The sequence below is a fragment of the Petaurus breviceps genome, unplaced genomic scaffold (assembly GCF_028583685.1).
Source record: "Petaurus breviceps papuanus isolate PSGF00001 unplaced genomic scaffold, PetGlider_PUasm1.0 186, whole genome shotgun sequence".
Classification (NCBI taxonomy): Eukaryota; Metazoa; Chordata; class Mammalia; order Diprotodontia; family Petauridae; genus Petaurus; species Petaurus breviceps.
Window position 1 is genome coordinate 1,922,935 of NW_027185798.1, and position 22,425 is coordinate 1,945,359.

General features: G+C 42.9%; 1 protein-coding gene across 1 annotated transcript in view; it reads right to left on the minus strand.

Annotated features, from left to right (window-relative positions):
* Window positions 1–1,902: 1,902 nt before the first annotated feature.
* Window positions 1,903–22,425, minus strand: part of CUNH3orf70 (chromosome unknown C3orf70 homolog) — a 55,105-nt gene continuing 34,582 nt past the window's right edge. Inside the window, exon 2 of the mRNA XM_069089357.1 lies at window positions 1,903–8,482. Coding sequence (XP_068945458.1) covers window positions 7,926–8,482 — 557 coding nt within the window. The 3' untranslated portion in view covers window positions 1,903–7,925. The remainder of the gene's footprint in view (window positions 8,483–22,425) is intronic.

Here is a 22,425-nt window from a genome sequence, read left to right on the forward strand (position 1 = left end):
CCAGCCCTGTCTTTGGGCTTCCCTGGGCTACATGTACTTACCTGTTTATAGGTCATAGCCTCCTCAGTAAAATAGAAGTTCTTTGAGATTCAAAAGACTGTTTTCCCTTCCATCATTGTATCCCCTAACACAGTGCCTGCCAAAAAGTAGGTGCTTGATAAATAAATGCTTGAAATTGGTCTTCCTTAGATTGTAAACAATCCCCACCACCAAGGCGTCTATCCAGGACCATGTAGCAGTGTCTTTTGCATTCCACTGACATTTTAGATTTAACCTGGTGAATATCCTTGGAATTGAACGACCCCTGTGGATTAAACTGTCTTCATTTCCAGAACTTTCAACCCACATCTGAAGGAAACCTCCACTCTGGGACCAAACCTCCCACCACTTTTCCATTTAAGAGGTGGTCTTCAGACTCAGAGGTCTCATTCTACAGAGGAGGTAACTGAGGCCCAGAAAGGTAACATGACTTGCCCAAAGTCATACAGATAAGACTCCTGGTACAGGAGTTAAGTTATGAATGCTGGATTTGGAGGCAGGGGACCTGAGTTCAAATCCCAGAGCTGCCTCTTCCCCTCTCTGAGCCTCATTTTCTTCATCTCTACAATGGGACTAGGTGAGCTCTGCGTCCCTTCCAGCTGTAAATCTTCCATCTTAGGATCCTTTGACTTTGAGCACACTGAGGCCAGAGTGACCCTTGTCTTCTACACCCCCCTCCCCAAATGACCAGTGTGTGCTCATAAAAAAGAAGGAAAAAAAGGTTTATTTTACAATGCAGTCATTTCCTAAAGTAGAATACAGGAAGGAAACAGTTGAGCTAGCTGTAGGAAAACCAAATATAATTCTAGGAAAATACAGAAGTGGACAGGCCACCACTGTGCTTCCCACTCGGACAGATGTTAGAAAAGTGGATACAGACACACTGAGGATCTGGAAACCTGGTGGGTGGCAGATGTCTTCGGCTGGATGGCCTTTCGGACCCACCCACCCACCCACTCAGTGGGCAATGCTCCAGGCTCCCCCTTCTGCAGAAGCAAGAACTCCCCATCCCAGTGACTCTACTGTGTTTATCTGAACTGGTGGGAAAAGTGCTTTGTATGATTGGCCAAATGGTGAATATTTCAAAAATCATCACTCCTTACATATGGTTTGCTCCAATATCTGGGAATTCACAACACTTTCAAGAAAATAAAGGGGGGAAAACCCAACTGCTTTTTAATTGCAATCTTTAAAAAAAAAAAGTATTCTACTTAACACCCCCCTGTTCCCCCCTCGCCATCCCCCAGTCCATGGGGGGGGGGGGGGATGGGCTGTACTCAGTGTGCTGAAACTAAAGAATGGCCTCTCTCTAAACTTGCTGGTTCACACCTTCTTGAGGGACATTGGTAACTAGTTTAAAATATTCTTTTGGTGGCTCCTGCTGACTTGGAAGTAAACAGAGCATCTGAGAATAGTAGGGGACAGGACCAATAAGAAGGGAAAAGTACCATGTGGGAAGGCAGATAGGCTGGAATTCTATTGTACTCAGATATTATTTGATTTGGAAATACATCTTGGCTATTTTTTTGTCTTGCTCAGTAGCACAAACAAGGGTATTTTGACAACTGTTAAAATTATTTGGTTCCATCCTCTCTACTCTAAGGGAGAATCAATTACCATAAAGATGGGGGGGGGCAGCAGTCAGCTGCTAGGTTTTTGATGTTTCAAATTGACTAAGAAGTGACTTGTGGAGGGGGAAGGGAGAAGGAATAGCCCTAAATTGGTCTGACTGAAAGGGCCCCTTAGCACTGCCGCTTCCTCGGAGGGGGGAGAGGTATGGATGTCTTTGCCAAGTTTGACCTAATGGTTCAAGTCAGCATCCAAGTTCTCTCAAATTCTCATTTTGACGACAAAAATACCAGGTATGGTTTCAAAGCATTATTATTATTATTTATTATTATTGTTCTACAAAAGTACTATGTGCACATATTAGTAATACATGTGTACATATGAAGAAATAGGGGAGGTTTTCAGTTTTGTTCATTGTCTCTGTTGAAGACCTGTCCCTCCGCACCCCACCCACCCTCTTCTTTAAAGGTTCAACTCAGACACTGTCCTATCTAGGACATTTCTCTCTCCCTCCTCCCCAAGTAAAAAATTGCCCCATCCCACCCTCAAATTTCTCAAAGTGCTTTGCTTGGATCTCTCCATTACATTGTCCTTTCACCCTATTTCATTAGCATAGGGAGCCCCCCTATAAGGGAACTCCCTTTGTACCTTTTCTGCAATTTATACTCTTAAGAGTTTCCTGGGATTTAGTGACTTTCTCAAGGTCCCAGAGTCAGGCTGTTTCAGAGGCAAGATTAGAACCTGGGTCTTTTCGTCTCCAAAACTGACTCTAGGCTAGAGTTAAGGACGGTCTGTACTATGGCAGCCCTAGCTCTAGTGACTCCAGTCTTGGTTCTAGCCCTCCCCACCCCTCAACGATCTCAGCTTCACCTTTAGAATCAAAATGGTCTTTTGGGTTGGGGAAGGGGAAGAGGTAGGCTCTCCATCCGTTACATCACCGTGACTCTATCTCTTGTATCATGATCGTGCTCCCAGGCCCTTACCCTGTAAAGTCTTTGAGGGAAGTGTACTACCAGCTCAACCTTCTATACACGGTGCCTAGGATGGTGCCTTACATATACAGTAGGTGCTTAATAAATGTCCCTGATGCCTCCTACATGAGACCTTTCCTGATTTCTCCCCACCCCCCAGTTGTTGGTGCTTCCCATCCACCCACTCCCTGAAATTGTTTTTATTTAATTCGAATTATTCCGTATTTATTTAGCTGTGTTTGTGTCCTTCCCCCCAGTAGAATGGAAGCTCCTTGTGAGCAGGGAATACTTTGTCTTTTTGTCCCCAATCTAGCACAGTGCTTGGAGCAAAGTAGATGATCAATTCTTGGTGATTCGTCATGTGTTCAATTGAATCTAGGAATTAATTAATAGGAAAGAAGTAGCAACCCAATTCTCCATTATTATTTTCTCTTTAAAAAAGCTATGAGCAAACTTCAGAAATCTAAAAATGAGCCGAGGTTACATTAAAAGATAAAACTCACGTAGTATTGCTTCTTCATAATCTCCCACCTGACAGCTTTAGTACCAGCTTGGTGAAAGCAGGAGACCAAAGGTCTCTTGCAGGAGCCACAGGAAACAACCCATCCAGCCTCAGTCCTTTGCCTCCCAACTGGCAAAATCCTAGACTCCCGCCCAAAGAAACCCAAAGTGCTTAGCTCTCTGAACTCCCCACATGGCATCAAGATCACGGATTGTGGTCAGTCCCTACAGTCTAAATGTTTTCTAAAGTGCCGATAAATACATTTATACAAATTATCGCTATAGTATTAAGAATACAGAGGTAAGGTTTCTCATACAATACAGAACAGAAAGGGCTTAGCCCTAAAATACAAACTAGGACGCGTCCTCAGGTCAATTGCCTCTGGAACCGGAGCCTCTTCTCCCCACCAGGCACAACGTTCAGGAGAATTCTCAACACAGTGTTTGGACCCAGGGAAAACCATCTTTGTTGTGCTTATTTAGAAAGTCTATTTAGGATGTTGGAGGACCCAGTTGTGTCTAACAACCAGGATCTCAGGTTTTTTTCTCCAACTTTATGTAGAGGAGGAATTGATCCCTGACCCATTATGCCTTACATCTGTAAAAAGACTACGGGAATCTCAGCGAACTTTGATTCCATAGAGTGGGTGCAGATGTTTCACGTGACTGTTGGTCCCTCCTATTTGGACCAAAAAAAAAAAAATACAAAAACCAAACCAGCCCTCATTGTCAAAAATGTGGTTGGTTTCTCTGGCAGTAAAAGTGTTTAAAACCAGGGACTCAGGTATGAGTCTAAAATATTTCCAATCAAGGATAGGTCAGCAGCAGGGACTAACCTAGAGTCCAGGTATGACCCAGAACTGGCCACAGTGAGTGTGAGTATATGTGTGTGTGTGTTTCTTCTGTCTATGCCAGCTGTGGTCTGCCTTGTCAGGTGAAGGCTGGGTGGCTGGCTCCCATTTGGAGAAGGGGTAGCTACTGACAGCCCAGGGTATGAGGCATTGGCTGGATGAGCTGACCCCTGAGGTCCCTTCCAGTGTGAGTGGTGGGGGAGGTGGGGGGATCCCCCACAGTATTCCCATACCATTCACTGGGATGGGGATGGGGACCAACAGCTCTTCAGTGGCTAGTAGACAAGGTTACTAAAGAGCTGAGTGGGGTTTTGCCCCAAAGACCAGAAGTACCCAAGGTGTGACTAGAGAGTTGTGAGGGAGGCAGCTGTGTGACCAGTAGAACTCTGTCTTGGGCTCCAGAGTCACCCCAGGCCAGCTCTTGCTTGTTTTTACAGGCAGCCAGATCTAAGGGAAGAGACTCAGTTGTTTGGAGTAATAATAGCTGACCTTCCAGAGCACTTTAATGTCTGCAGAAATTGTTTTTATTATCTCATTTAAGCCTCACTACAACCCTGTGAGGTAGGTGCTATTGGTGGTTTCATCCCTATTTTATAGATGGACAAACTGAGGCTCAGAGAAGTTTGTGACTTGCCCAGGGTTGCACAGCTGGCAAGAACCAGAGGCAGACTTTGACTCCTGGTCTGCTTTTTCCACAAAGATAGAGCCTATCAGCTGCCTGGCTCTGGCCCTGACACACACTAGCACACAATCTGCAGGATCCCTCCTTTCCTATGACCTGCTTCCAGGCTGGAAAGAGCAAAAATTCAGACCACCACAGCAGTGAGAGGTTTTGGCTGCATCTCTGACAGAACAGAGGAAGGTCTTCTTAATACTGGTTTCAAAGGACAACAGCCTCTCTCTGTTCCTGCCCTGCTGTTTTCCTCTCATACAAGGCTATTGTGAGGATCAAAGTAAACTGGATGAGAGTCCACCCTCTATAATCAGGAAAGAATCCAATTCCAAGCCTTGCCCAGGCTTTGCTGCCTGAAGGACCTAGTGAATTTCTCCTTGGAATGGTGGTGGCTGGCTTACAGAAACAATGAATGGTGTTCATGAAGCTCGGAAAGCAGAGTTGTGGGAGATATGGGAAAGGAGAGGTGAAGGGAGGAGGAAGGAAGGGGGAGAGGCCATGGAGTTTGGAGCCTCATTCTCTTCATCTGTAAAAGCAAGGGCTTGGACTGGATGACCTCTAAGAAATCTTTAACCAGAAGAGAAGTTATAGGCCTCAGTGTCCTCATCTGTAAAATGAGTGGAGGGGGATTACATTAGTTGACTTCTGAGCTTCCTTTTAAGTAACAATTAGAAGAGAAAAGAAACTTAATGGAAAATGAAGATAAAACCACTGATGTTTTCTTATCTCTTAAAGTGGGAACTGATAAATTTATCAGGAGAGAGAAGCAAAAAGGGGGGGAGAGAAAGAAAGAGAGAGAGAAACAGAGAGAGAAGGAGGGAGAGAGAGAGAGACTTGAATACTGATGAACCCCTGCTCAGCTGGTCCTAAACTGCCTGTTATATTAGGGATGTGTATTACTCTAAGGATATGTGTTTTACTTGGTCAAGAAGACAAATATGGTTCTTATTTGGACACTAGAAGTCCAGATAGGGCACCAAGGGCTCTCCCCACCCCCATATTTTTACACAGAACATGAGGTGACATGTATGGGATGCAGCCAGGGGAACAGATGTCTATCCCAGATATCCCCCCTTCTATTGCCTCGCTGGTCAGGACCAAGCTAAATGATCATTTATGGATGGTCTGTACTATGGCAGAAGAGAAGGGGCTAATGAATGCTTCCCCATGATCAACAGTGATCATCCATCCTCTGGCCACTGATGCCATATTAGAGATTTCTCCAATTCTCGACCAATATGGAGAAATGGCAAATATTTTATATGAAAGGCTGTTGGGAAGAAACTTCAAAGTTTCTTTGAAGGAACAAAAGCTTAAAATAGAAATTCTCTTTGAACTCTATGGCTATTCTTGTGGGGGGAGAAACCAAAAAAATGAATAATACCATAGCAAAATAATTTAAGAGTACTTCATAAAATCTTTTCTCCTTAGCTTGGAATTTCAGGCCCTCCCACCACCTAGCTCTAGTCTCCCTCCCTCTCTAGTCTTTATTTCATTTTACTTCCTTCCACTGATTCTGAATTCCAGCCAAACTCAGTGTCTAACTCTTCTCAATTTCATACTGCTCATCTCCCATCTCCTTACATTGCCATAGGTTGTTCCCTAAGCTGTCAATGGTATCACCACCCACCTCTGCCCACCTAAATCTCTCTCATAGGCAAATCTCTTTTCCCCTCTGAGCCTCAGTTTTTTGCTCTGTGAAGTGAGCGTTAACATTCTATGGTCTTCCTTCAAGACTCATCTCAGATGCACCTCCTCCTTGAAGCCTTCCCTGATCTTCCTTCCATACTTCCTACCTCCTCAAATGTTCATAGATCACTTTGCCTCCCTCACACCTTACTCTGTATTGCATTAATCTGTCTACACATTACATCCCTCCCTGCCCCCACTCAGGGAGACAATGTGTTCCATGAAAGAAGGGACCATTGGTTTTCATCTGGTATCCCTGACACATAACAGTGTCTCACACAAAGTGGGCACTTAATATTTGCTCAACAGAATTGAGTTAAATCGAATTCTCAGAATTTGCATTAAAATTCCATGCATCAAACTGCTTTGTCCTAATTTCACCAAAGCTGTTTTCAATCTTCCCATTACTATCCAATAAAGTAGGGTTAGATCAGCCCTCTGGGATTCATTCCTCACCTCCTCATGGCTGTACTCACTTAGGCTCATTCACTTTACATTTCACAGATGAACTCTAATAAGGTGCAGAAGAAAAGCCCTGGGACTAATTCTGCCATTAAATAGCTGTGACCTGGGCTGGTCACTTTCCCAAAGCAGAGCCTCTGTTTCCTTATCCATCAAACGCAGGAGGTTAGATTGGTGATTTCCAAGGCCCTTTGGACTGATATCAATCTATGAATCATGAAAGCTAAGTGCACCCAAACAGCCTCCTAAAAATTCTTCCCGAGATTTTAAGGGGAAAGAAGAGAGAGGCCAAGATGATACTGAGCAGCCAAGCCCTTAGAGATATACAAAGATTTAAGATTCACTGCTGTCCACTTTTTCCAAAATTAGCAAAGACTAGGGTTATATTACTCTAAGTATATGGGTTCTACTTGGTCAAGAAGACAAATGCGGTTCTTGCTGGGACACTAGCAGTCCAGACAGGGCTCTCCCCACCCCCATGTTCCCACATGGAACATGGGGAAACATGTATGGGATGCAGCCAGGGGAACAGATGTCCACCCCAGATATCCACCTTCTGCTGCCTCTCTTACATCTCTAGGATCTGGTCAGGACCTAGCTTGATGACCAGTTATGACTGGTCTGTACTATGGCAGTCACAGGACTTGGCTCTAGGCCCCCAACACAATCTTGGGGCCACTTTGAAAACCAACAAGGCCTTTGGAGGGAGAGGGGGGAATGACTGGAACAAAACAGGTTAGCTAGACTAGAACTAGCTTTGGAGATGAAGAGGGCAGGGTGAATGGCTATTTACTGGGATCACATCGTGGATAAGTAGCAAGATGAGGCCAGAAGGTTGACACTGTAAAGGATACACAATGTCTCCTTCACCCTCAAGCAGTTCTTATAAAAGTCTTCACGACGCTTCGCAATCATGACTGAATAAGAGAGGGCCAGCACGTGGGCCGCCAAACAGAACTATAAAATAAGAATGATTATAAGCTTCAGAGAGAGCGCTCTGTCAGACAGAGAAGAGAACCAGGGGAGCCACAGAGGCGTTACAAGTTCTCGGAGGTTAGGGACTCGGTATAGAACGTCCGCTGCAGTGGAGGGGAGAGATTTGGAGGATCGGCCATGGTGGCCAAAGCTTGTTCAGCAGCGATCCCTGGCCTCTGCTTCCCTGCCAGTGTCTCACACAGTGGTTTCTATTGTTTCGATGACTTCCAAGTCGGACTGGGATGGAGACAGAAGGGGGCACTCATCCGGCTCCCAGCTACTCTCCGGGCTGTAATCTTCTTCCGAGCTCAGCTCTGCCCCTTCCTCTGTGTCCTCATCACAGGATTCCATGCAGTGAGCCCCAATCGCATTGATCCCCGAGTCCTCGGAGCTCGAAGGAGAAGAGCAGGGATTTCTTTTTGGTGTATTGCTCTCTTTTGAAATTAAGGCATCATGTGCAGAGACCTCCTCGGGGCTCGTGGGGTGGGCGTGGGACAGAGGCTGCTTCTGCACGTAGCACATCTTTCCATTGATGCATTTGACCTGATAGCTGTCGATGAAGAGGTCGGAAATCGTGCAATACCTCGGGGAGTCACGGGGCAGGGGAGGTCGGAAGACGGATGCAAATTTCAAGAAGTGTTCCATGAGGGAGACCGAGATCTGAATGCTGTTGGTGGGCTCTCGGGGTTTGGCAGGAATCTCAGTGCTGGGCAGCTGTTCTACGGGGGTCATGGGCTGATATACATATTTACCTGTGGGGAACACAGAAAGAACAGGTGAGAACACAAAGGGTTGTGGGTCGCCTGGCCCCCGGGTTGAAAAAACATATTATCTTGTCAGCTATTTCAGGAAAAGCATCTCGAATCAAATTTGTAATGTGAAATTACTACAACTTTGTTTTGTTTTTTTTTAAACTAGGCAAAAATGTTTTGAAATAATAATAGTAAGCAGCAACTTTCATTTAAGAAATCCAACACTTCACAGTACTTCAGTCTTTTTTTTTAGTAGTACTGTTAAATCGGGAGCTGTGTGGGGCAGTGACTCTGGAGACAAAGAACCTGCTTCTGATGCTTAACTTGCCTGTGTGATCTTGAGCAAGTCATTTTCATCTTTTTCAGCCTCAGTTTCCTAAACTATAAAATGTGAGCATTGTACTAGATGATTTCCAAAGGTCTTCAAAGTAGTAGCTATGACCCCATGTCCTACCCCATACCTACCAGTCCAAAAGCCTCCTGGAAATAACCAACATGCCTTAGGTGGCATCAGTGATATTAATACATCAATGGAGTCATTTTGAATGCAGTTCAATCTATTTACATGCTCACCCGTGTTTCTTTCCTTTCCCTCTTCCACCATATAGTCCTTAGGGGAAAGAACTAACAAGCATTTATTAAGAACCTACTATGTGCCAGACAGCAAAGATGCAAAGTCAGAAATGAAATGGGTTCAGCTTTAAAGGAGCTTACGTGGTCTCAGGAGTTAACATGTACAGAGGTGGGTATATGCAAGATAAATGCAAGCCAGTTGGGAGGGGGGATCAGCATTCACAGAAGGGTATTGTTCAGGAAAGTTTCATGTACAAGGTGGTCCATCAACTGAGCTTTGAAGAGAGTTTTGGGCCCTGAGTCACAATTTCAGACTGATCTTTTTAAAAAATTTCCCTCCCCAAATTAAATTAGAACCAGTGAAGACACAACTGTTTTATCACCACTTTTTCCAGTTTTAGTCCAATAAAAAAAATTTTGGTCATTTTTTCATAACATAAAAAATTTACAGGAAAATTTATTATATTATGTCTTCCTTTAAAAAAAATATCTAATGTTCATAGTATGTCAGAGCCAAAAAAGACCTCAGAGGCCATTCAATCCAAGACCCCAATAAAACTGAGAGAGATCCAGTGACTTGACCCCAGTCACACAGCTTAGTAAGTGGCAAAGCTCAGATATGAATGCAGTCCCTGTCATTCCAAATATGGAATTATTTTATCACTTATCTTATTACTCCCTCTTAGATTCCTTCAAAGTTCAGCTGAAGGGCTGCCTCCTACAGGAAAGGTGGCTTTCCAGATCTCCTCCCCCTCTTCTAGCTGCTACTGCTCTTGGTCCCAAAACAATTGCTTTCTATTTACTATACATGCATACATACATATATATTTGTAAATAGTTTTCTGTGTGCTTGTCATTTCCACAGTAGAAGGTAAACTCTTTGGTCAATGGACAGCTGTGTTTTTGACTCTATGTCTCTAGCACCTTGGACAGCACCTGGAACACAACGGGTTTTTATGCAGGATCCAACACCTACCACATCACCTAATCTCACAAATATTGCAATGAAGAAGCATTTCTCCACTACTTTCTGAACAAGAGGAAGAAATTCCTGGTGGGCCATAGAATGATAGAACTGGAAAGGAGCTTAGAAGTCATATAGTCCAATCTCTCCCTCAAAGCACAAATCTCTCTACAAAATTCCTGGCAGCAGGTCAACTCATATCTACTTGGATACTTGTAGAGATGACCAATCACTACCTCACCTGACAAGACTCCTTGTTGCACAGCATTCCCAGTTAGAAATGAAGCCAAGATCTGCCTCCCTTTGTCCCCATTAAATTTCAGCTTCCTAGATCCAGTCCATGATTCCCCATTTTCCAAAACTCTGTACAAAGTTTTGCCAACTTTTGCTTTATGACTGAAAAAAAATGGCAAGATATATTCATCTCCTTCCATTCAAACTGTTCTCAGCTCTGTTGCCTGGAACCCCATGGAATAAGTCTGTCCTTCTTTCCACATGACATCACTTCAAATATTTAGCTAAAGCTCACACCGCCCTGGCAAACTTTCTCTTCCCCAGGCTAAACATCCCCAATTCGTTCAGCTCTTCCTAATATGTGATATAATTTCCTAAACCTTAAGTATCCTAATTGACCAGCTCATGAATGCATTTCAGTACACACATGACCTGGCACCCCATTGGAGTAGCTAGGTGGCACAGTAAATAGAGCACCAGCCCTGGAGTCAGGAGGACCTGAGTTCAAATCTGGTCTCAGACACTTGACATACTTACTAGCTGTGTGACCTTAGGTAAGTCACTTAACTCCTATTGCCTTGCCTTCCCTCCTCAAAAAAAAAAAATAGTGACATCCCCAAACTGAACACACATATATTCTAGATATATGAAGAGAGAGAATAAGAAGGCTGGGTTGCCTCTTCTGTTATTCTGGATTTGATCCTTTCATTAACACAACCTAACATCTTGAAACTGAGGAAAGGGTGCCCATCAATTGGGGAATGACTGAACAAGTGATGGTGATGGAATACTATTATGCTATAAGAAATGATGATCTTACAGGTGAGGAAACTGGGAAGATCTGTATGAACTGAAGCATAATAAAGTGACCAAAACCAGGAGTTTATACAATAACAACACTATCATAAAGATTCGGCTTTGAAAGACTTGGCAATTCTAATGCACACAATGACCAACACAGTTGCAGAAGACTCATGAGGAAACATGGTGTCCACCTCCAGAAGCGATAGATTCACAGCACAGTGTTAATGCTCTTCTTTCTTCTTCTCCGTCTCCTCCTCCTCCTCCTCCTCTTCTTCTTCTTCTTCTTCTCCTCCTCTCTTTTCCTTTTTTGGGGGGAGGAATATGGCTAATGTGGAGATTTGCTTTACTTAATGATACATATTTGTCATGGGTTTTGTTTTTCTTGCCTTCTCATTGATAGGGGAAGGGGAGAATTCTGATATTAAAACAGAATTCAATGGAAAAAATGCTGTTTAACATAACATCAGAGTCACTTCCAACTGTTATCCTGAGCTCACATTTGGAGAAAATCTCTAAGTCCTTGTCATGGGCATAACTGCTGTCAATCTCTTTCCTTCCAGCACTTTTGAAATGGCCTTTTTAAATATAAGGGCAGGACTTTATTTATGGTTAAGCCTCTTGAATTTCATCTTGTTTGATCTGGCCCATCTTTCCCTACCAAACCTTTTGTATCCTGATTTTGTTATTCAGAAAATGAGCTTTGCTTCTCACCTTGGTGATCCTCAAATTTTGATAAGCTGTGACTCTATTTCAAGAATTGCTATTCTAATAATAGAATCACAGACTCATCAGAGCTGGAAGAGACCTCAGACACCCTCTAGTCCAGGGATCCTTAACCTGGGGTCTATGCCTTCCTTAGTTTTAGGGCCTTTCTTCTGATGCTGCCCTCAATATATCCTCTTTAGAGTGTATTTGTACATAGTCATTAGCATGTGGTCTTTCCCATTATTCTATTCTGAGCTCCCTGAGAGCAGGGGCTGGGTTTCTGCCCCTTTTTGTATACTCAGCACTTAGCAAAACTCCATCACACATAATGGTTGTTTAATTAATGCTAGTTGATGGATTGAATGACTCATTTTAATATTTCAATATCATTAGTTTCCTCTGTAATCCCCTGTATTTTATGCATTTAAAACCATAATTCTGTGAAAGACTCTATAGGCTTCACCAGAGTGATGCCCAAGGGGTCCAGTACCCCAAACACACACACACACACACACACACACACACACACACTGGCCCAATCCTTATCTAGACAAAAATCCTCTCTACCTCTACCTCATTCAGCCTTTGCTCGAAGACCTCAGCAATGAGGGAACCCACAATCTCCCAAAGCTGCCCATCCTACTTACTTTGGGATAGCTCTAATCCACAGGGTAGATCTTCCAAATTAAATGTCATCTTTGCCCAAATTTCAGACTTTAGCCTAATACCAGGAATACTATGACATTTTTTACTTTCTAACTTTTTTTAAGGGCAGCAGGTTCATCTTCATTACATGAAAAAAAAGTTTGTTGCTGTTTGTGGCATTTGGAACTGAACAAGACCTCAAAGGCCACCAAGCTCAGCCACCTTATTTTCTAGGTCCAGAAAAGGAGTGACTTGCCCAGGGTCACATGGGGAAGAGCAGAGCTGGGATCAAACCCAGGCCCTCTGGCTCTAAGAGAAGACTTCTTTCTACTATACTACATTGTCCAGAGTCCTAAGAGACCATCAACACAGAGATTACTTGTCTTTGACAACCTAGGAATTTCCTTATAAGGACTTTTATTCTAAGTAAACTAATTTCCTACATAAGAATGAATTTAGAGGGGAAATTAATGAAATTCTAGTATGATAAAAGTTGTGACCAAGTAGAGGTCAATGAACAAGCATTTATTAAAAACTTTTATCTACCAGACAGGGGCAGTTAGGTGGCACCATGCTGCCTAGAACCCCAAGCCTGGAGTCAGGAAGACTCATCTTCCCAAATTCAAAGCCAGCCTCAGACACTTACTAGTTCTGTGACCCTGGGCAAGTCACTTAATCCTTTTTGCCTCAGTTTCCTCATCTGTAAAATGAGCTGGAGTAGGAAATGGCAAATCATTCCAGTATCTTTGCCAAGAAAACCCCAAGTGGGGTCACAAAGAATTGGACATGACCAGAAATGACTGGACAACAACCACCACCATCCACCAGGCTCTGTGCCAAGGACTGGTTACACAAAAAGAGGTCCAAAAGCAAGATGCTTTCAAGGATCTTATATTCGAAGGGGGGAGCCAACCCGAATGGCCTGGAGCTCTTCAATCTAGGGGCCCCATTTGCTTGGGGTGGGTCCCCATCATACAGAAGGGACTTCAGAGACTCTAATTCAACCCCGACCTGAATCCTCAGTGGATGCTGTAACCATCTCCAACAAGGACAGACAACTCCAGGAATAAGGAACCGGTTCATTCTCTCCCAAGGCAGCCTCCTTCATTTGGGGATGGCTCTAATATCAAGGGATTTTTTTTCTTAAGGTGAGTCAAAATTTGCTTCTATCTGTTCATCCTAAATTTTGTCCTCTGGCAGAATAAATATAATCTCTCTTCCCTATGACAACCCTTCAGGTATTTTAAGACAGTAATTATACCTCCCTCTCCAAGTCTTCTCTATTTCAAAGAATAAGTCAGTTTAACTTTTTCTTTATTCTATGTCAATTTGATGAAATATTATCTGTTGGGAACAATAGAACAAAGATGTCACAAAGGCTGGAAGGAAGCTCAGAGGACATTGGATCCAAGCCCCTCATTTTACATATAAGGAAACTGAGACCCAGAGAGTGCACAGAATTGAAGTGACTTGCCCAAGGTCATGCAAGGAATTCAAACCTGGCTCATAGGATCCTAGCTCTAGGGTCAGAAGGGACCTCAGAAACCGGCTACTCCAGCTGATTCATTTTACCGGAGAAAAGCAGGGGCTTGCCCACAATCAGTCTGGGAGTAAAACATCAGAAGCAGGATCTGAACTCGGGGCGGGTGCTCCTTTCACAGTATCATTGTGCTTGTCAATAAGGGATGGTGGAAAAAGTGCTCAGAGCCTGCTCCAACCCAAGCCTTGGTCTGAGCCCCATGCCTACCTTACTAACCAAGGAACCATGGGATAAGCAACTTCCAACTTCTCCGAGCCTCAGTTCTTCCGTCTGTAAATGGGGGCAATAATAGCACCCTCTCTCCCAGGGCTGTTGTGCAGTGGAGATGGTCTTGTAAACTGGGAGCTACTATTATATATTCTTAAAATGCCTTCCCCCCTCCCCATAGAAAGACAGAAGAGGGTACTGGAAAGTCTTGGTTTCTGTCCTGAATTCAGTCTATTTGTTGGCAAACTTGCTGAGTGACAGGGCCCTTCCTGGTTACTCTTTACCAGCAGTCAGAGATTCCACTGGGCAGGATTTTACCAGAAACCTGATTCAGCACACTTCAGTCAAGTCCAACTCTCCATGGCCCCATTTGGGGGTTTCTTGGTAGAGAGACTGGCATGGTTTGCCATTGCCTTCTCCAGCTCATTTTATAGATGAGGAAAGTGAGGCAAAAAGGGTTAAGTGACTTGCCCAAGGTAAGCGTCCTAGACCAGGTTTGAACTCAGGGCTTCCTGAGAAGAGTCAGACCTGAGTGAAACAACTGAACTAAGCCAGAGGAATTCCTAAACGATTGTCCTACCGCCACCCAACAATGAAATCAGCAGCCATTCAGTCAGGTGAAAACACCTGAATCTGGTGCTCTTTACAATTGTCCAGAAGATGCTGTGCTTCCCTCTTGAGGTATGGGACCCAGAGAGAAAAGGAAACATACTGAAAGGAAGAGATTCTATTTGGAAGAAACCACTCCTGGGTTGATACCCTGGCCCCCATCACCCAGGATTTCAATGAAATTCATGCAAGCCTAATGAGTCTCCTGCTGCAGACCCAGAAGAAATTTCATCTGTGGATCTTGGGCTCCCTGCTGGGTTGAGAGGCTAGCGGATTGGAGGAGGATTGTGGAAGGCTTCCAATTTGCCTCGGGCCAGAAAGGATGGCAGACTGCATTTTTCAGGGCGGTGGGAACAATGAAAAAATTAAGGACCACGCAGAGCGTTCTGGTGCTTAATGATTTTTGACAATTCTTTGCACCATTCCTGTAAAATCTCTCCAGGCCATACCTGGGTAATGCTCCCCTACTATCAGTTACAGATGAATTGCTGATATGCCTCAGCAAAGTGCGCGCGCACACCAGGGAGCTCCCCATACTCGGGAAATCAGAGTTCCAGACTAAAATAATTTTGTTTGCAAGATTTTAGGCAAATCTTTCATCCAAGACTGATGACAGAATCACACTTGGGGACTTATGGGAAAACATAATAAGCAGCAGAAAATAGGAGCTTCATAGAGTAACTCCAGCTGAGGATTATGGGTGGAAGCATTCAAGTAGCCTGGCCAGGAGCATCCCAGTGAGGAAACTGCCCCCAGAGAAGGAAGCCATGTGTTCAGACTGCTGTGGTTTTGGACTCCCACTGCTGGGGCCCATTGGTTATACTGGAAACAATCAGGGCTTCCCAGAACACAGGGCAAGCAATGAGCTCGGGGATGTTCTCAGCCATCATCTCAGAAGTTTACAAAAATGGCATTAATGAGGAACCAAATAGGATGTCTGTGAATTGCTCCTTGTAGAAACCTTGGGATTGAGATGTTTGGTATAGTCTTCTTGATGCACCACGTGGCACAATGGATAGAGAGCTGGACCTGAGTTCAAATCTAGCCCCAGACATTAGCTGAATGACCCTCAACAAGTCACATAACCTCTGTATGCCTCAGTTTCCTAATCTATAAAATAGGGGTAACATTAGCACCTATCTCACAGGGGTGTTGTGAAGATAAAAATAATATTTGTGAAGCATTTTGCAAAACTTAAAGCGCTATATAAATCCTAGCGATGATGGGAGTGGTGGCGGTGGTGGTTGTCGCCGTTGTATTGTTTCAGAACAAACAAGTGCTACAAACTTTCTTTGGTAAAATCCACAGAATTGTTTTTAAGAGCTGCATCTAACCATCTATGGGGCGAAAACAAAGTGGACGAAAATTCATATTGCTCACATTATGACATGTGGCAAGAAGGTCATTGGTTTAGTTCACATCCATAATTATAATACAGAGTGTTTCAAAACTTGAAATCACACTAAGACTTTGGGGACACTCTGAATATAGTTACATATAATATATTGCATGTTATGGTATATATATTCATGAATAATATGAGTAAATACACTGTGTAGGCATACATGTACATATATGTTTTAGTATACACATGTAAGAGATATATGCTCACCAAAGACATTTGCCCCTATGATAAAGAAAATCCAGCTGAGAGGATTAGGATTAAGAAAGGAATCCTTCCCTATGGCTGCTGAGATCTGATCCCCTAGATGATTCTGTTTGTGGATATCATGCTGATTGCAGCAAGCCCTGAGGCATTGAAGAATCCCATGGAAGAGATCTCTAATCCCTTGAAAGAGTTTATAAACCCTGTCCATTCACACAGGAAAGACCAAGTGGATGAAGAATACCTATTAACCATATTTCAGTATGCATTTGGAAAGTCATTCTTTAAAGTTTGCTCAACAGTATATCTAAGACACGCAGTAGAGGTGGGCAATGAACTGGGTCTAGAATGATAATGGAGCAGGAGAGTGGGTTGGATTTCTTTCAGGAAAAGCTCCTTTATTTACTCCAAGCTTTCCATGAAAGCAAAGACTCATCTCTCTTTTACATTTTTCCAGTGTGACTCTCTGGCAGTGAGAGAGGACACACCACTGCCTCCAAACAACAAAAGGTGAGCCTCACCCAGAGAGCGATGAGAAGGGCATGGAATGTGTGAGCAGATTTCCTCAGAGCCCAGAGGAGCTCCAGAGAAGAGCAGGAGTGAAGGACTTCGTCAAGGAATTGCATGAAAGGAAGAGACAACGGGCTGGTCACATGCCAAGAGTGAGGGATGGCAGGTGGACAGCCCCAGGGTTCTACTGGTATTTTTATGGTGTCAGAATAAATGAAGAATGGTCTCCAACACACTGAGAGGAGCCCTTATGGAGAACTTTGGGGAGAACATGGACAGATAGCAGGAAGGAGATAGACTTGCAAGGATTATGTTCCTTCCATCATTGGAGGGAACTCCTGAATCAGTGACATTGCAAGTCCATTGGGGGTTTTGAGTGTATAAACATATATGTGTATACATACATGTACATGTGTGTAATGTATGCATTGCATGTATTGCACATGCATGTGTGCATCGTGTATGTTCACATGTGTTTCGCCAGAAAGTAGATGATTTGGTCTCAGAATTGAGCAGAACAAGATCATCATGAATTGCTTGTGAAAAACTATATCTTGCCGTCAATGATCCCATATTGCTCACTAACACAAACATCATCTGGTGATAACAATATGGCTATAAATCATGGAACAGCATAACCTCTGAAGAATCAAAATAACAGGGACTTCTAAAGGCCAGTGGAAAGATACATGGTGGGCATACCTAACAAGGCTGTGTCACATTACTGACCCAGACCTGGGTGTGAAAATACTGGATGCTGCTCTCGAAATATTAGAAGAACCCAAGGGAGGTGTGTCTATCATGTTTGATACAACCTCCTTGAAGTTACAGGAAACCCCAGAGAAGGATCAGGACAAGAAAGCCTTTTCAGAGGGTGTTGCAATCTCTGACTGTGGAGGAAAATGAAATCACAGGTCAAAATTCCTTCTTTCTTTTTGTCTGAACCTGTGATTTTATGGTTCAAAGTAATAGACAATTCTGGGAGAAGTGAGGAGGGCCTTTGATGTGCAAATTGACCAAGTTGCTAAAATTTAACACAGTAATCTAAAAAAAATTAAAGTAAGGAGTAAAGAAAGGATGAAGCAGTTAGTATACTGTGAGGGGGTGGGTGGTGAGTCTCCTCTAGAATTCAAATCACACCGATTATTGGAATTACTGGGAAAACAAAGGCTGGCAATTTGGGGGAAGAACCCCTTCAAAAGGAAATAGGTATACATGTATGTTAGCATACAATATATAGTAGTAATATCCCATGTGTCATATGATATATGAAGTGATATGTAATAAATCATGAGTCACATATTTTACTTATTCAAAGATTAATGAATAGAAGAACAGAAGTTATTAGCAGGAAGTGGCCAAAGGATAATAAGTATAGAGTTAACAGTGGAGTAAGGTTACAAGGAAACCACAAAGATCATGGCAGTGTTCAAGGGCAGCCAGGTAGAGGAAAGAGTAGTCTGAGTTCAGTAGTGGCAGGCTTGCGGGTCTCTGGGTGGGGATTAACAAGGGAATGGATATAGGAAATGGACATCATTAACAGGGAACAGCGATTATGCCAATTTGGCTTGAACAGAATGTGGGAGAGAGTAACACGAAATAAATCGGGAGATATGGGGTGGGGCCAGGTTGTGAAGGGCTATAATACTGGTCTGAAGAGTTCATGTTCTATTCTAGAGGTGAGGGGGGAGCAAATGGAACTTCGTGAGCCAGAGAATGCCACGCCCATCCCTCTGTGACTTGAGCATCCATTTGGGATGAATTGGAGAGAGGAGAGCAGGGATACCAGGGAGGCGATTACAATAGTACAACAGCTAAGATGTGATTTGGGCCAGAACCAGCATGGTTGGGGGTGGGGCGGTCTATAGAGAGAGGGGGTAGGATTGAGGGATGTTGTGGAGGCAGATTAAACAAAATTTGGAGACGCTGGATATGGAGGTGGAGGTTGAAGGGGGAAGTGTTGAGGATGACTGTAATCCTACTTGGAAGGAGGGTAGTGCCTCGACTGAAATAGGGCAGCTAAGGAGCATGGAGAGTTTTAGGGGAACGATCATGACTTCTGTTTGGACGTGTTGAGTTTAAGATGCCTAAGGGATATGCAGTGGGAAATGTCCAAAAACAGTAATACTAGGCAAGATTTATACAGAGCTTTAAGGTTTGCAAAGCGCTTTACAGATATCTCATTTTATCCTCACAAAAACCATGTAAGCTAGGTGCTATTACTATTTTACTTTTACAGATGAGGAAACTGAGGCTGAGAAAAAAATAAGTAACTTGCCCAGGGTCACACAGTTATGTAACCTCACTTTATCCTCACAACAACCCTGGATTCATCCTGATTATTAACCCTATTGTTCCCACTTTACAAATGAGAAAACTGAGGCTCAGGGGGGTCACTAGGTGTCACAGTGAACAGAGCACTGGCCCTGGAGTCAGGAGGACCTGAGTTCAAATACAGCCTCAAATCCTGACACACTTACTAGTTGTGTGACCTTGAGCAAGTCGCTTAACCCCAATTGCCCTCCCCTCCCCCGTTCCAAAAAAGAAAACTGAGGTTTGGAAAGGTTAATACAACTTGACCAAGGTAATCTAGGTATTAAGCAACAGGGGCAAGATTTGAAGCCAGGTCCTCTAACTTCATATGCAGCATTCTTTCTACCACACAAAGCCAAGAGGGAAACTCCAGGCCCCATCAGAAACAACATGAGCCCCAAATTCAGATATTGGGGTCTCAAGATGAGGCACATAGGAGCCCTGCCTGGGCCAAGCTAGGAGTTTATGAGATTTCACTGCACTTAGCAGTGTTGTGATAGGCACTCGAAAACCACCGCTATTATCTACTACAGCAAATTTCATGGCCATTGAATTTCTCTTGCTTTAGGGTCTGACAAGTCATCACTTCCAATGTCAAAATCAATGCACTTTGCAGTACTAGATGCAGCAGAAAGAATATTTAAATGTGAGGGCTGATCTGGTGCCAGACATTCTTAAATGGTTGTGTTTCCTGAAACTCCTTTCCCAGAATGCTCCAGGAAGATGCAAGGTTAAAAACGGACAAGGTCTTTTCAATGTTTGGTACCAGCTCCAGGGGCTAGTTCTCAGTCACTGAGCAAAGATCAAGAGTCGGTAATGATTCCAAAGGAGTGAGTACAATTTGTTTTTGATGCTGTTGGCTCTTTTCCTCTCAAAAGAATCCTGTGTTCTGTGTTCTATTCCACAATTAACTAGATGAGGTTATGGGGGATGGATCTTTGGAGGCATCTCAAGAGCACCTCCCCAAGGAGTGTGACCATGGCCACTGATGCCTCGATAAGAGGATGCAAAGAATTCAAGATGATTGGATGCTTGGAGATCAAAGCACTATTGTTGAAAGAATCACACACATCTCAGTGGTCTAGAAAAGCAAACTTATGAACCAGAATGGTCTATTTCTCTCTTGAGATTCTCACTTGACATTTTTTTTATATCTTCTTGGTTCAGAATGTATTTGATTAACACTGTTGTTCAGTCATTTTCAATCATATCCAACTTTTCATGACCTATTTGGGGTTTTCTTGGCAAAGATACGAGTGATTTGCCATTTCTTTCTCCAGCTCATTTTACAGATGAGGAAACTGAGGCAAATGGGGTTAAGTGACTTGTCCAGGATCACTCAGTTAGTAAGTGTCTGAGACTGGATTTGAACTCACAAAAATGAAACTTCCTGATTCAAGCTCTATCCCCTGTACTACCTAACTGCCCATATTGGTTAACTTCCTTCCTATCTCTTCTTTCCTTCCTCCCTTTTTTCCTTTCTCCTTCTTTCCCTTCTTCCTCATTATTTCATCCTTCCTTCCAACCTTCTTGTATTTCTTCCACTGGCAATCTATGACGCACTTATGACCCCAAGCCGTTACCAATCATGAAGTCTAAAAACATCTTTTCCCTAGAAATCCTTCTACTGAGTTAATCATAAGAATAACATGTATATTGTGCTTGTTATGTGCTGCGCACTGTGCTAAGGGCTTCACAATTATTATCTCATTTGATTCTCACAATGACCCTGGGAGATAGGTGTTATCATTATCCCCAGTTTGCAGATGAGGCAAATAGAGGTTAAGTCACTTGCCCAGGGTCACACACCCTCAAGTCCAGGACCAGCACTCTATGGTGTATGAAATAATTTGAGTCATCTGTTACCAGTGGATGACAATTTTGAAGTGAAATAACAATGGCAATTATTTTGTTTCCCTAATTTCAGGAGTGATTTCAGTTCAACTTTGGCACTCAGCAATTAGCTGAAGTCATTTTGGATTTCTTTTTTTAATACAAGTCGCTTACAGCACTCTTGAGTGATCAGTTACAGCTCTCATTTAGGAGGCACTAAAATGTGCAATGATGGATGCAATCAGCCCAATGTCATCAGCAAGGACTTCACCATCCATTTCGGATCCCTCTTCCATTTGGCCTCTGCGCTAGATGTCACCCACATCGGTGGCCAATGCCTCTGCAGAGCACATGCCTCCCTGCTTCACCTCTCACTGGATATTTATTTCTTAAAGTACTGTGCTTGTAGAGAATGGATATCACATTGCTTGCCTTCTCAAGGGCTAGAAGGCAGATAATTTGGAACTCAAAGTTTTTAACAATGAATATTAAAATTTTTTAAAATGTAATTGGGAAATATTTAACAAAATAAAAAAATAATTTTTAAAAAGTACTGTGCTCTCATTACTAATTAGTTCCATTCTATCAAGAAATCCCCTAAGTTTAATACTGTTAATTTTCACATGGGTTTGAATAAGTTGCAAAATATATTTGAAAATTTCCCAGAACTTAGTTTTTCTGATTTGATGGGCATTTAAATCACCTCATCAATAAACTGCTCCCATTTCATCCTTTTTTTCATTAAATCCCATTTCAAGAATGACTGAACAGCAGAGGCAGGGAACTACAAAGTGCGATGGATCTGATCACTATTGGAGATTTTTGTTTAATTGTTCTTCATCATAAAGGAGGATTCAGTCTGTAGTGGGAGTAGAAATGACTGTGTCCAGGGGGAAAAGGACATCAATAAAATGTATTTTAAAAATTATAATGGAGATTGAGAGAACTCTCATGATCTTCTACACACTGATATAAGTTGTTTTTTTTTCCAGTTAGAATATCCCTTTATTTTGAGACTTGACAACTTTGTTTGCCAAGAATGCAAAAGAAGCAAAACAAAAATTGATTTGACATCATTATAGCAAAGTTTAATAAATTTCTATTGGCAAGTGATTTCAAAGACCAATAACCCACAAATCAATAGCCATCATCCTGAAGGAAAGTGAAGAAACAGTGGTGAAATCACAGAATCATAGCTTCAGAGCTGAAAGAGACCCAAGAGACCATCTGGTCTAACTCCCTCATTTAACAAAGGAGGAAACTGAGGCTAATAGAAGTGATGACCAAGAAGACATAAGAGGTGAGTATCAAAAACACAATTTGAATCTAGGTCATCTGATTGTAAAGGCAGTGTTCCTTTCCACTGTAACACAAATGATAAAGGTATGACATGTAGAAAC